This window comes from Schistosoma haematobium, chromosome 5 (assembly GCF_000699445.3).
Source record: "Schistosoma haematobium chromosome 5, whole genome shotgun sequence".
Classification (NCBI taxonomy): Eukaryota; Metazoa; Platyhelminthes; class Trematoda; order Strigeidida; family Schistosomatidae; genus Schistosoma; species Schistosoma haematobium.
Genome location: NC_067200.1, coordinates 18,178,913 through 18,193,776, shown reverse-complemented (window position 1 = coordinate 18,193,776; position 14,864 = coordinate 18,178,913). Strand labels below are relative to the sequence as shown.

At 37.9% G+C, this 14,864-nt stretch overlaps 1 protein-coding gene across 1 annotated transcript in view; it reads right to left on the bottom strand.

The window, feature by feature from the left end:
• The window catches only part of GTPBP10 (GTP-binding protein 10), an 83,342-nt gene that overhangs the window by 10,515 nt on the left and 57,963 nt on the right, over nucleotides 1–14,864 (bottom strand). The window contains exons 22-26 of the mRNA XM_051217654.1: nucleotides 13,671–13,731; nucleotides 11,658–11,737; nucleotides 9,178–9,247; nucleotides 2,720–2,827; nucleotides 197–448 (exon numbers count right to left, since the gene is read on the bottom strand). Of these exons, the coding sequence (XP_051065068.1) occupies nucleotides 197–448; nucleotides 2,720–2,827; nucleotides 9,178–9,247; nucleotides 11,658–11,737; nucleotides 13,671–13,731 (571 nt within the window). The remainder of the gene's footprint in view (nucleotides 1–196; nucleotides 449–2,719; nucleotides 2,828–9,177; nucleotides 9,248–11,657; nucleotides 11,738–13,670; nucleotides 13,732–14,864) is intronic.

Genomic DNA, 14,864 nt, shown 5'->3' with positions numbered 1-14,864 from the left:
GTCTTACACATCACCTCTTAAAATATAACAATAACATGTCCAAACGATGGAAAACAGAGAGATATATTACTGAAAAGCTACTACTAATAATCAGTGACAAGCCATTACTTTCGTAAGAAAATATCAAACTACTAATATTTTGTCAGTAGTTCAGTAGCTAATTTAGAAAATGTCAATTTAAAGAAAAAAAACAAACCTTTTCAAGTTTTAATTTAATGGGTACCGGATTCATTGATGTTACTTCTTTGGCAATTTGATATGCAGCATCGAATGCTTCTGATTTACCATAACCTTTAAGGTGTATAAATAAACTATCTGTATCACCGTAAACTACTCGTGGTGTTGGAAGACCGTTACAATTATCTGGTAATACAATCTTGCCACTGTTAACTAGTTCAATAGCATTTTCTAAAATTTCTCTGGCTTTATGCACAATACTATCACCAAGCTAAAAATTAATCAGGTAAAATAATAATAATCAAATTCTGAAAGGTTTTGATAATCTTCGTCTTCTCATTAGATTATCCAAATCGAGGAACAGTTAATGAACGACTATAATAACAATAATGTAAAAGAGGAAGGCCAAAGAACACATTACGTCGGGAAATAGAAGCAGATATGAAAAGGATCAATAGGGACTGGAAGGAGCTGGGAAGGATTGCCCTGGACAGGGTTGGATGGGGAATGCTGGTGAGCGGCCTATGCTCCTTCACGAGGAGTAACAGGCGTAAGTAAGTAACTATTTTATGATAAACAAAAGTAACAACAAGAGATATTGATTACACATAATATGGCATCTAAATACACAGTAACACACTACTAATTCTTAGTTGATGAAGTGAATATTGAGTAAAAACTCTATAGAACTGACTTCTAAAAATACAAAGAAAACGTCTGTGTTGAATAGGTTACTTATGATGGGATAAAGAAATACATGCAGATATACGTAGAAGATGGGATTGAAACCCAACAAGAAATGATGAAGGTATACGATAGATCTAGCGAAATTATCTGATTCTATATACTAAATAATCACTTGCTAATGGTTGTCCTAAGATAGAATTATACTGTGATTCCATCTAACTGTTTTCAAACCACTCGAGGATGTAATCACTCATTCACTGGTTGGATAGCTTGGTAGTATGCTTAATATAGCTGTCCTCACAGGAGCAACTCGGGTAACTGATACTTTGTTCAAGTAAACATGACAGGAAAATATCGATGTAAGATTAGCTGTGTAAAATGTTTTTTTTAACTAGTCTCACGAATTTATCATCCAAGATATTGCTTGCTACATTCGTGTTTAACTGTAGCTTAAGGAATACGGACTTTTTATATATGGTGCACATCAACGTCTTTTTACCTGTATAAAGAGAAGTGCCAAAGACATTTTTGTAATTATTCACAAGTAGATGTGAATGTCAGTAGAAATCATATGATCTCTGTGGATATCATATATTTATTAACCAATGAATCACTCTAGTCGAGACAATCGAGTTTATCTGTAAGAAAATATAGGAAACTCAAATCAACATTGGCTTCCCTCAGAACAGTGTTAAAGAATTAGAGTCAACGTTCATTTTGCCTTCAACTATACTTACTATAGAAAAAATTGATGGGACAGCTGAACTGACATTCAATAGGGATATAACTAGCGATATCCTGCATGATAGATTTGTGAGACTAATTAAAAGGACATTTCACACAGCTATTCTTACGTCAGTATTTTCCAGTCATGTCTACTGGAACAAAGGATAAGTTACTCGAGTTTACCTCTTCGATGTGCATCTACGAATTCACCTGGGTGCATGGATTTTGGTAATCATTGATCAGGCGATAGTGTAAAGTATCTTCTCACGTCAAAAGGTGTTGTCTACGAAATTGAGAGAATGAAAAGCGAATGTTCCTCGCTTTAACTGGCTTCATGGATATGGACAATCCACTTATGGGAGTTGGAAAACCCTCATTCCAAACTAGGATCCTGAACGAACAAATGGTGAATGACATTAAAGAGGAAGAATGTATTTGTAAAATCTCAAAGAAAGAATTTGAAAAAGCTTGGACCAGATTGCCAGGCGAAACGTTGGATTTACTTCAAATTCTTTCGCTGAGATTTTACAAATACATTCTTCCTCTTTAATGTCTCACATTAACTCGGCGTCCAAAGATTGTGAAACTATTCGTTCAAATTTAGATGTAAGTTCTTATTTATTATTCTGCAATCGCAAAAAATGGTGAATGAGTCTATATTCAAGTCCATCGGATAGCATGAGACTGCATCTCCTAACGTTGCTCGATTGTTTTATGGATTAAACTTCTAAGTCAAAGACTCGGGCGGTGGTACCTTAAGAAAACCGCCTGCTTCGATTTAGGCGCCTTGGTAGTATTTCAGCCCTCACACAAATTGAATCATTTGTGTGGCACCTATAGGTTTTATGCCTCCTTGTACCAATGTTCATGCATTTAAATAAATAAATAACAATCCATAGATTGTTCAACTAGCCAACATAAACCGAAATGAAAGCATAATCTAAGATTGACTGATGAAATTAAGCCGTCAGTGAAGATTGGACAACGACTATTCAGTATTAAATGAAACAAGAAAATATGATAGCGAAGACAAACTATACAACCGATTAAATGAATTGGCGATAAAGTTACCAACAAAAAAAACCGACTCGACATTTTTATCTTAAAAATACTATCGAGATTAGCTTACGTCTACACACGGCATACGTCCAGAAAAACTTGCCGCAGTATAACCATATATCACATTGGCCATTAATTTTAATCCAAGCTGTCGTGCATCTAATAATCTGTTCAAACACTATAAATATGTTGTTAGATAAGGAAAAACAAAGTAAGCATGAATAAGGAACAAGACAAAGAAAGCACAATTCTAAATATAATAAGAATAAACACTTGTTCGAGAAACCGAAAGATGCTGGAATCAGTGTTGTATGATTGAATGCTGTAAAGCTGGAATAAATAAGTAGTTGGTTGTCAAAGTGATAACGATGGTATTTATTAAGAAGAATAACTGTTAGAACCTTTGTTTAGTGAATAAAACTAATAGGTCCTAGGTTCGGATTCCGCAAGGCGGGGTCGTGGATGCGCACTGCTCAGCAGTCCCACAATAGGACGAAATGGCTACCCAGTGCTTCCAGGTTTTCCATGGTGGTCTAGCTTCAACTGACTCATGATCTCAACTACTGAAATTAATATTTGTTGTGTTTTTTTAGACAATGTTATATTTGTCCTAATTTAAGTGTTGTATCTTTTAGTCTTCACCGAGCCCAGAGAATCAGTTTCACTATTTCAAAATCGTTTCCTATTTGTAAATAGTTAACTGATCCAATTATTGACATTTTGCATAATGGACAATTAACAAGTCCATTATCAGACTTTCTTCTCAAAACAACAGTCGTAATAACTCACAATGCAACTTGAATGCCCCATTTGGTTTTTAGAAAGTCTGATCTCATCTGATCGGAATATCAATGAACAAATGGTATTGATAAGTCTTCTAAGTAAACGCTTGAATCTATTTCTTGAATTCTTCTAATAACTCCAGTCTAAATCTACACGAAAACTTAGTCTATGTAAGGAAAGTCGAGTGTATGTATAGTACTGCAGATGGCCTTGGGCTTCTGGAAGGTTCTTGAGTCATACTAAACATAGTAGCAGATAGGTAATCAATCAATCATAAACATGACACGTGATTCTCCACTTTCCAGACACTTCTAAGTAACTCCTATTCAAAGCTGACTGGATGAAACGTTTTTCAGAGTTTTTAGGACCCCTATGGACTTTTTCAAGAAATACTTTGGATCTCTTCACAACAGTTACTATTATAGGGACTTTGATACGACTAACTACTACTACTGACATTTAGTTTATTTAGAGATCAGGCCAACAGTCTATAAATTTCGTCATATGTATGTGCATCTACGCTGACTTCAAGAGGCAGACTGGAAAACTATGTTCATCATTTTAGTTCATTCCAAAGAGAAGATCAAATTAAGTAATCGAAAACAACTTCGGTTATCAAGATTTTGAATTATATTGTGAATGTCATGGATTAAAGGGATGAATTCGTAATACAATCAAGGTTCGATATAATTAAACAAACAGATATCTAAACTAATCAATAAATTCAAATTTGTCAGTTTCCAAGGGTTAGTCGCTACAACAATAAACTGCTTCATGATACATTGAGTCAATCGGAAATCAGCTGAATGATAAATCCACGTGACTAACCAAGAAATAGTATAAGACATACACCATTAATATGGTATATTTCCATTTTTGTTTAATCAATAAACTTGCTTCTCAATCTCATACGTTTTATTCAAGTAGCCAATTGGGTTCCCGTATTGGAAGATTGAGCATTAGCATCCAAAAAAACCTTTCTTTAATATCAATTCGATGGTTGTCAGTCAGTCAGTAACAACGTAGAAATTCGTACGTACGTACATCAGTCCGAGTTGCCACACCACATTAGCACAGAGATTCAGTTGTCTATTCAAATCCCGTAGTGGTAGAGGTAGCAAGAGTATAAGCAGTAATCGGGAAAATTAGTGTTTGGAAATGTTATTTAAAGAGTATAATCCAGTGAAATAAATTTGGAAAGAGAAAAGAAGAGACAAGGAGGATTCAGGAGATTAAAATTTGGAAGAACACAGAGAGTGGATGCACCTGCTCACACCATTGCAAACGATTTTGAGCCATGTCATTCAGGGTCTCTAACCATCGGTTGCTATCATCTCGCGGATCCCAACCAGATAGTCTAAATCTACCAACGTGACTCAGTCCACTTTTATCGCTGATTTGTATATTTCCAAGTCCTATTGGATTATCTGGAAGTATCTATGTGATGATTATCATCTTTTCTTGACATGAATCAATATTTCAAGACAAGATTCACCAATTAAGAATCAATCAGAACACAATTGGTGGACGACATTCTTTCTACAAGTTAAAAGAATCTTTCAAATCTTATTCAAACTAACGTATTTCAAAAAGTTTCAATTGTTTTTAATTCCCTTTAGCTATAAGACTCATTGAAGTTCTTCTATTATACTACAGTACTAAACGATGACATTTATTATAATCAGGAAGGAGTTTTGTGGATATCATTAGTAATCCAATAGTTGAATTCATGAGTTAACGAAAACTAGATCACTATGAAAAACCTGGACGCACTAGATGACCCTGGTTTCGAATCCCGATCGAAGCTGCTACCTTGACGCGGTGGTCGGGCTTGCCTATCGTGATGACCCAACCGAGCTATATTGGCTGGAACATATGTTCCTGTAGGTTCTACCATGCCAGGCAGGTCGATTGGTGAACGGTAAGACTAAAAGCAGCAACTCAAGGCCTGAGGGCGAAGTCGTACTGCTGACTGTACAGAGGTGTGACAGCAGTAAGGTGTTTCCTTCGGACAACCAGCATGACAGCGATGCTGCCTTCCCATAAGGAGGGGTGGGGTTAGAAAAGGTCGACCCTAAAAATGTCACACCTCACCTTACCTCACGGATTTCCGTCTCCGGCGGTAAGGCCCTTTGAAGAACGGAGCTAACACGTCAAAAACCTTCCACAAAAAGGCCGTGCGCGACCGGCCTCAAGCAGTTGTCCCTTGGGTTCTACGGTCACGCTCCCAGGTCGTCAAGACCAACACTAATCTAATTTCCTTTTCAGGTTCCTCAAGAAATACCCTTCCACGGTGTGGGCAGCCGGGAAGTGACATCAGCCCTCATACCCGTAACAGCACAAGAGACCAAGGTGGTCACATTCAAATCCTTCCTACACCTCCTAATACCTCTCTTATCTCCATGACTAACCCTCCTCACGTCTCTTTATCACCTCGCACCGCTAGGGCAAACGATTTGAGTACGTGGAACGCCATTCCTGGTCTCCTGAAACCACGCTCTAAACTACACGTAGGAGCTTTTAACGTACGAACGCTGTGCCAAATAGGACAGCAGGCTTCTTTAGCTAGGACTTTAGAATCTCGCGCCATCGATGTGTGCTGCGTCTCCGAAACGCGCATACAGGATCCAAGTAGCGTCATTCATTTGACCTCACCATGCCAAAATAAAGAACCGACTCGATTTACGCTTCGTGTATCTGGAAGCCCTGATTCTGCTTCCCGTGGTCTCGCCGGCGTAGGTATAGCATTGAGTACTAGGTCAGAACTAGCTCTCTTAGAGTGGATCCCAGTAGACAGTCGTTTGTGCGCTGTCCGACTGAACGGAACAGTAAGAATCCGGAAAGATAGGGACACTCGTCGTTGCCTCTTCGTCGTTTCTGCCTATTCTCCCACTAACTGCAGCTCAGATGATGTAAAAGATGAGTTTTACAGAAAGCTTTCGGACCTTCTCCGAAAAGCTAAGCGCTCGGATGTAGTAATAGTGGCCGGTGACTTTAATGCTCAAGTAGGTAAACTAAGCGATAGGGAAAGACACCTAGGTGGATCTCATGGTGTCGTGGCTCAGAGAGCAGATAATTGCGGCCGTCTGTTGCAGCTATGCTCAGATAACCGCCTGTTCCTTGCAAATACTAACTTTAAGCATAAGGAAAAACATCTTTTAACATGGCGACCTCCTAATTCGTCCCAACGTTGGACCCAAATAGATCACATCGCTATCAGCCACCGATGGAGGGGCTCGATAGAAGTGCAAGCTGACAAGAAGTCTACGCAATGATCGCGAACAGTGGTGGGTAGCGAAAGCAAGAGAGATGGAAAAGGCAGCGGCAATAGGTAATAGCAGACAATTGTTCAGACTCGTTAAGGAAACCGGAATTAGGAACCCGACCGTTAGCGAAACAATCTCAGAAAAAGATGGACATATTATTCATTCTCAATCCAGGAGATTGGATCGATGGGCAGAACACTTTAGGGATCAGTTCAACTGGCCTTCAGCCACACTTCGGTTTCCCACGATCTCTAGTCAACCTGAATGGCAAGTTAATGTAGGTCCTCCGTCCCTTTACGAAGTTGAAAAAGTCATAGGAAATCTGAAACGAGGAAGAGCAGCAGGCCCTGACAGGTTTACTCCTGAGATTTTTAAGGATGGTGGTCCAGTATTAGCAATGAGATTAACTGAGGTCTTAGGTAGAATTTGGGAACTGGACGTAATCCCATCTGACTGGTCTCAATCACTGATTGTGCCAGTCTATAAGAAAGGACAAAAGTCCTCTTGTGACAATCACAGAGGAATCAGTTTGACTAATATAGTGTCTAAAATATTAACTTCAATAATACTTCGACGCCTAATCAAAGCTCGTGAAGAGCAGATTAGAGAAAACCAGGCCGGTTTTCGACCTGGACGTGGTTGTATAGATCAGATATTCACACTACGTCAAGTTCTAGAACACAGACACACATTCAGACGCCCCACAATCATAGTATTTCTCGACCTTAAGGCGGCATTCGACTCTGTTGATCGTAAAGTTCTATGGCAGTGTTTGTCACTGAAAGGAGTACCAAAGAAGTACATTAACCTTATACAGGCTCTCTACTCGAACACAACCGGTAGAGTGAGAGCTTATGGCGAACTGTCATCAGAATTGATTACCTCAAGTGGTGTTCGTCAGGGCTGTCCACTCTCCCCATTCTTGTTCAACTTTGTGGTCGACGTACTTTTAGAGATAACACTCTCCTCATCTAAATTTCCAGGGGTTGAACTTGTACCGGGAGGTTCACTTGTTGACTTAGAATATGCAGATGACATAGTTTTATTTGGTGAAGACGCTGACAAAATGCAGAGTCTTCTGACCACTCTAAGCAACAATGCAAGCATGTCCGGGATGCGATTCTTTCCCTCGAAATGCAAAATGTTGCTTCAGGATTGGGTTACATCGACACCCGAACTAGTGATAGGGAGTGAAGTAGTTGAGTGTGTCGACCGCTTCACTTATCTTGGAAGTCTCATCAGCCGTTGTGGTTTAGTGTGTGACGAAATCTCAGCACGAATACAGAAGGCTCGACTAGCTTTTGCTAACTTGCGTCATTTATGGCGTAGGCGAGATATCCGTCTATCAACCAAAGGACGGGTTTACTGCGCAGCAGTTCGTTCCGTCCTACTTTATGGCAGTGAAACATGGCCGGTAAGAGTAGAGGATATTCGTAGGTTACTAGTATTTGATCATAGGTGTCTTCTAAATATTGCTCGTATATCATGGGACCATCGAGTAAGTAACACAGTTGTTAGGAAACGGGTACTAGGTAAGGATAGCAAATCAATTGATGAAGTAGTGAAACTTCATCAGTTGAGATGGCTGGGACACGTGTTACGTATGCCCAACGGCCGACTGCCTCGACGTGCTATGTTCAGTGGTATAGGAGTAGGTTGGAAGAAAGCTAGGGGCGGCCAAACCAAAACATGGCACAAGTCCATGAAGTCACTGACAAGTGGATTGAGTCATGTTGGTAGGTGTAGACTATCTGGTTGGGGACCGCGAGATGATAGCAACCGATGGTTAGAGACCCTGAATGACATGGCTCAAAATCGTTTGCAATGGTGTGAGCAGGTGCATCCACTGTTTGTGTTCTCCCAAATTCTAATCTTCTGAATTCTTCATGTCCCTTTTTTCCTCTTTCCAAATTTATTTCACTGGATTATACTCTTTAAATAACATCTCCAAACCCTAATCTTCCCGATTACTGCTTATACTCTTGCTACCTCTACCACTACGGGATTTGAATAGACAACTGCATCTCTGTGCTAATGTGGTGTGGCAACTCGAACTGATGTACATATGTACGAAGTTCTACGTTGTTACTGACTGACTGACTGACTGGTTTCGAATCCCACGAGCGGGATTGTGGATGCACACTGCTGAGGAGTCTCATACTAAGATGAAACGGCCATCCGGTACTTCCAGGTTTTCAATGATAGTCTAGCTTCAATTGATTGATGAATTCCACTATTAAATTACATTTATTATATTTTTTAACTGTTAAGTCAAGGAACATAAAAACACACGTCTGTTCCTATAGATACTAAGTCGTCGAAAGTTCTTTAGTTTTCATACTGAAAAGTATTATCAAATTCAAAATTATTACCACTTCCTGAAGATGTTTGTCACAGTTAAAGTGCATTGGTGTTAACCTACTACTACTCCTTATGAGTTAAATTAAATTCTTGAACAATAATGAATAGTAACCATTACCTTATTTGTTTTATACAATTTGATTGAATCTTTCACCATTAAACGAGTTGTAATCAGCTGTTTTAACATGCTATAAATCAACAATAAAATATTGTTTTAATATAAATAAAAATTACAATGACTTTAATAAAATAATCATTATTTGTTTCTATTCGTGTGTATATGGCTTGTGATACTGCCCGGGTGACCAAACCAAGGCAGGTGACTTTATTAGGTTACACCCGGAGCCTTCGACCTAAACGTCTAATCAATAAGGTGGTGGAGCAACGTCAGGAGATGCAGTTCCACGGTGGCCGGTGACCAACGATTGGTTTATACGCCATTTGTTCACTCAGGATTATAGAACACATGTGCACTGTTGGTTTGAAATCAGGGTTTTCCTACTCCCCTAGGTGAATCCTCCATATCCACCAACCCGGTTAAAGCGTCGGACATTCACTACTCATGCTATCAATTTCGCAAACAACACCCCCGCCACGAGAAATCAGTGAGTAGGACTTCCCTGTCAGTGGTTGCATAGGCGCGGCCATGTGAGAGCATTTCGAGAGAGAGAGAGAGAGAGAGAGAGAGAGAGAGAGAGAGAGAGAGCTGACTCTTCCCACTCTCGGCCATATCAGAGCATTTGGGAGCAAAATAATCATTCACACTTTCCATTTTCATGATTCAAAGAAAATACTTTGTGTTGTCCATAGTAGAATTGAAAAAATAAGAAAATAACTCGAGAACTAACGATAGAAACCCATAATGTATGTGTGTGTGTGTCATTGAACACGATAGCGAAGAGCTAAATATACCACTTGACTCTTTGACACTGTTTACAATTGTGTTAACCTAGTCCAGTTATTTGCCATTGATTGACAACTGAACAATGACCAATATCATGTATGTTGAGTTATACTTAATGCTCAGTGGTAACACATCTTTGACTGTAAAATTGGATGACACAGGATAGAAACTGACAAGACGTATTAATTTCTTCAAGATTACAGGCACAACTTGTTGATAAGCAGCAAAGTACACAAAACCTAAATTCAAGGTTTCCTGTCAACTACTTCAGAATCACCTTGTGAATTCGGCTATAACCTTAATTATTCTGAAGAAATGGTTTACACTAAGTTACGAAACATTGAAATATGTGACTTCTACTCATTGGAACATCATATATTATTATTATTCGTAACAATAGATCTAGTGAGAAGCAGTGACCAGTAAAGTTCAACCAGGTCAGTTGTGAGATCGTAACTCACTGAAGACAATGGTAGACGTTGGACATTAACGCTGTTGTATGTAATAATAATGTTAACAATTCTTTTGTAAATGACCGAATTGTTTCTAGCTACAATTGATTTATTTGTAAAAGATGATCAGTGTAGTCGAAGGGGTAATCACAAATTTGAAATCAATAGACTTTAAATACACCACCTATGGGAACTAAGTATTCTTAACTGGTATATCAGATTCACTTTATAATGATATATGAATTAAGTTTCATATTTCTCAGTGATACAACACATAAACAAAACTTTATTAATAATGAATGAAATTTAATTGTCAAGACTAAACGTTCGAATGATAGTTATGAAGCTTAATTTCAATAGATTAATTCTTTTTCAATATTATCGGTGGATAACTGTCTTACACCTGACACAGTTGGATGCTATTCTAGTGGTCTAAAGCTTAAACTCTCGTTGCAAGGCACAGATTACGCATGGAATTATGTCAACATGTATAGCTAAGGTGTCATATACTAATTGAACGATGGTATTAACAGAATATACATCTTGTCAATTCTAGCAAACTTATGTAAACCCTTCAAAATCCTCTATAATTATCTATCTTACTTATTTCCGGACTTCAATTGATTACTACCTTACCCATCCCCTAACCTATCTTCTTGAATCCCATCTCAAAATAACCTCAAATCTGTTTTTACACAAATAGATAGATATATATAAGATCATTGTCGATATAACCCTTGTTACTCTAAATCTTTCTATCATCAATGTCAATTATTTCACATTATATGATGCTTCAATATTACTTGTTATTACATATTAATTGTTGTAAGTGGCTGATGCAAAACCATAAAATACAATGAAATCACAATTGATTGATCACTGGGTGGTGATCCATGTCATGTATGTCAAGTCCTTCTCAATGCAGATTGAATGATCGATAGCATTGTGATTACATCTCAGTCCTACAGGAGGTTGGTCGCGGCTCGGATAACCCCAGTGGTAATGTTTCTGATTGTGAAGCTGGATGACACGGGATCGAATCCGTCAGGCAGAATCAGTTCCTTCAAGATTACAGGTACACCTTGCTAACGAGTGACAAGTAGCATGAAACTCGGGCCCAGCGTTTCCTGTTGACTACCTCCAACCACCATCTTATCATAATGAAATCATATTATTATTCTGCTCCAATTATTATTAATTCTTAAATCGATAATCCAAATGAAAATCTAATATACATCTTACCGTGGTAGAATTCCTTCCCTTATTGATTTTTTCACAAATACAACTCCATTTGGTGATATATTAACTTCTCGACCGATTCTCTACATTCGAACAATTAGTATATACATAAATCAGAAAAAACTTTATATCATATGAAGTATATAAGTCTAATAGAGAATCAATTAATCTAACAAATTTATTCAGATAATTTTGAGTACTCAAATGATTGTCCATAAAACACAATATCTAGAGAACTCCTTTATGCTACCATGTTGGTCAAATTAGTCAAGTTCAAATACGTGACAGATTAGATTTGTTTAACTTTAACATATAAGTGTTAGAAGATCAGGTTCATCAATGAGTAATATCGACTGCAGAGACGATTGGAATCAAGGAGCTATATTGTCTTCATTGAAGATCTCTTCATTTGTGAGATTTACATATTTCAATCACATTAATTAAGAGTGATGAGTATTCTCTTGTGAAATTTCATTCTTGAATATCAACAATGAGATAATATAAACCCTTACAGATAAAAGGATGGAGAATATTTGTAGCTTAGGTTTAGGATGTTGTATATAATATCAGTCTCTGACTAGCATGGTTTTGTTGTGAAACTTTCATTGTTCTTTTGAGCCCCCAAATACCGTAGTACGGCCGAGAGTAGGAGAGCCAGACCTCCTTCTCCACGCGTATACAGCCACTGCCAGGGAAGTCCTACTCACAGCCTTCTCGCGGCATTACTGTTGCTTACAAAATTGAAAGGACGAGAAGCGAATGTCCAGAGATTAAAACAGGTTGGTGGACACGGAGGATGTGCCTAATAGGGTTGGAAAAGCATCATTTCAAACCAATGGTGAACATGGGCTCCAGGATCCTGAGCGAGCAAATGGCATATGAACTAATAGTTGGTCACCGGCTACCATGGGACTGCATCTCCTCACGTTGCTCCACTGCACTGTGGATTAGACCTTTAGGTTGAAGGTTCGGGGTGTGGCTCCCTAAGAAAAGCATCCGCTTCGATTTGGGCACCCATGCAGTATCACAGCCCACACAAAAATCAAGTGACTTGTGTGACGCATTGTATTCAGTGCCCCTTTGAACCAATATTTATGTGTTCAAATATATATATAAATCAATATTGTTCTTTTGAAAAGCAGAAGTAAATAAACTAATGACATTATTCAGAAGAACAATGAAAGCTTTACAACCGAATCAATCAGCTTACAGACCACAGTATCTTCAATAATATAAAGCATCAAATCTGTTTAATCAATTAATTATAACTTGGGCTCTATAGCTAAGTGGATAACACATTGGTGTTTCCAGTGAAATCTAATCGACTCAAATCTCCGTTTAAACAACAACACATATATCCAGGGAAATCCAGCGCTTCTTGGATCTTACTCCTGGCCACAACCCATATACTCTAACAATTAGTTTTATTTAGAAGCCAGACTATAATCTTCACATGAATCACTTATCACATAATCGATAGCCTATTGTCAAGTTTGTAGTGTTTAACAGGTTTCTAATGATTATGCTTATAAAATAGACGTTTGGCTGTATGATTTTGTTTGATGACGTAATTCAAATTGACGATTAAAAGTAAACGATAGGATGTTGTGAAGGTACAACTTATGATGGTTAGTATTTATCAACAATACATATCTATAGTCTGTCTCTGGACCACTTAACATTGTTTTTATGTGATTATTATGCTAAATAGAATTTTAAGGAAATGAGATATTAGTTATCTTCCTGTTAAAATTCATCTTAGTATAAAACTTATTAAGAAGAGTCGACAAAATTTTGTCAATAAATTGTTAAGCGTTCGTGAGACAGGGTCGTGGATGCGCACTGCTGAGGTGTCCGACAATAGGACGAGACGGCCATCTAGTGCTTCCAAGCTTTCCATAGTGGTCTAGCTTCAATTGACTCATGATCTCAACTATTGAAATTACTAATAATATCCACAAAAACCTCTTTCTGATATTAATAAATTGTTAACATGAATTTATAGATAAAACTTACCTTGATCAGACCAGATGGAAGTGAATGTGATAAACAACCAAGATTGAATGAAACTTCTTCACTTCATTACACAAATACAAAAAAAGAAGAGTCAAACTACAAATGTACAACTCACAACAGTCCAATAGTCATTATAAAGAAATAAACAAGCATTTTATTAAGCTTAACAAATCACAATACAAAATTCGTTTATTCCTTGCAGAACAGTTGGTAAACAATCAACCAACTGTTTAATTCTGTAGACAATCACTATGGAAATAATATTTGATGTGATTTTAAAATGGCTTCCTGGAAGCTATTCAAAATGTTGGTCAAGGTCTGGGCGACTACCATGGCCAGTGGTTGGAGATTCTGGATGACATGGCTCAGGATCGATCACATTGGTGTAGGTGTATACACTGTTTGTATTCCGATAAACTGTGAGATTAAAATTACTTTATATCTCTTCCAACGAACTAATTCTTTCGCTCTCTATCATATCCTTATATGCAGTCCGTTCTTTATATATTACTACCATTGAGGTAACTGCTTCTATGAATTCGGTGTTCAAATGTTGTGTTAATGAGGTGTGGCAACTTGGATCGAAGTATGGAAGAAAGCTGGATAAAACTGCCATCTATCGGTCCATCATAACTCCCCAATTAGAGTGCAGCTTAGTGGCTCGAGACGCTATCAAATATGGCCTAGAGCAGAAACTAACGTCGATCCTATTGTGACTTGCTTTTGCTTTCTTCATATAAGTGAGAGGAACTTCTTTAACTGAAAGAATCCTTTCTGGTTGTATTTTTTCAACTGAACTGCTTCTCCAATCATAAACTACTCTCGTCAACTTACTTTTCTTCACTTGTTGTTTTTAATTATATTTATCCTCCTTCCTTTATCACTTCACAATCTCATCTTCTTATTCTGTGGCACGTATTTATTTTAGTGCCCGCTCACACCGCTATTTATGTGTTTAAGTAAATAAAAGGATAGAGAAATGTTGAGCAGTGTTACAAAGTAAACTGGGAATGAGCTGACACTCATAAGTTAACTGACAGTTACTGAATTGTTAGACTACATCACCAATTACTAGGTATTGACTTAGTGGTTAGAATATTTGACATATGATCAACTAGTGACAGGTCCGAATCCAGCTAACTTCGGTCTGAACACCTGAGTAGGATCACTCGTCCTCGCATCTAAAGTCCAATC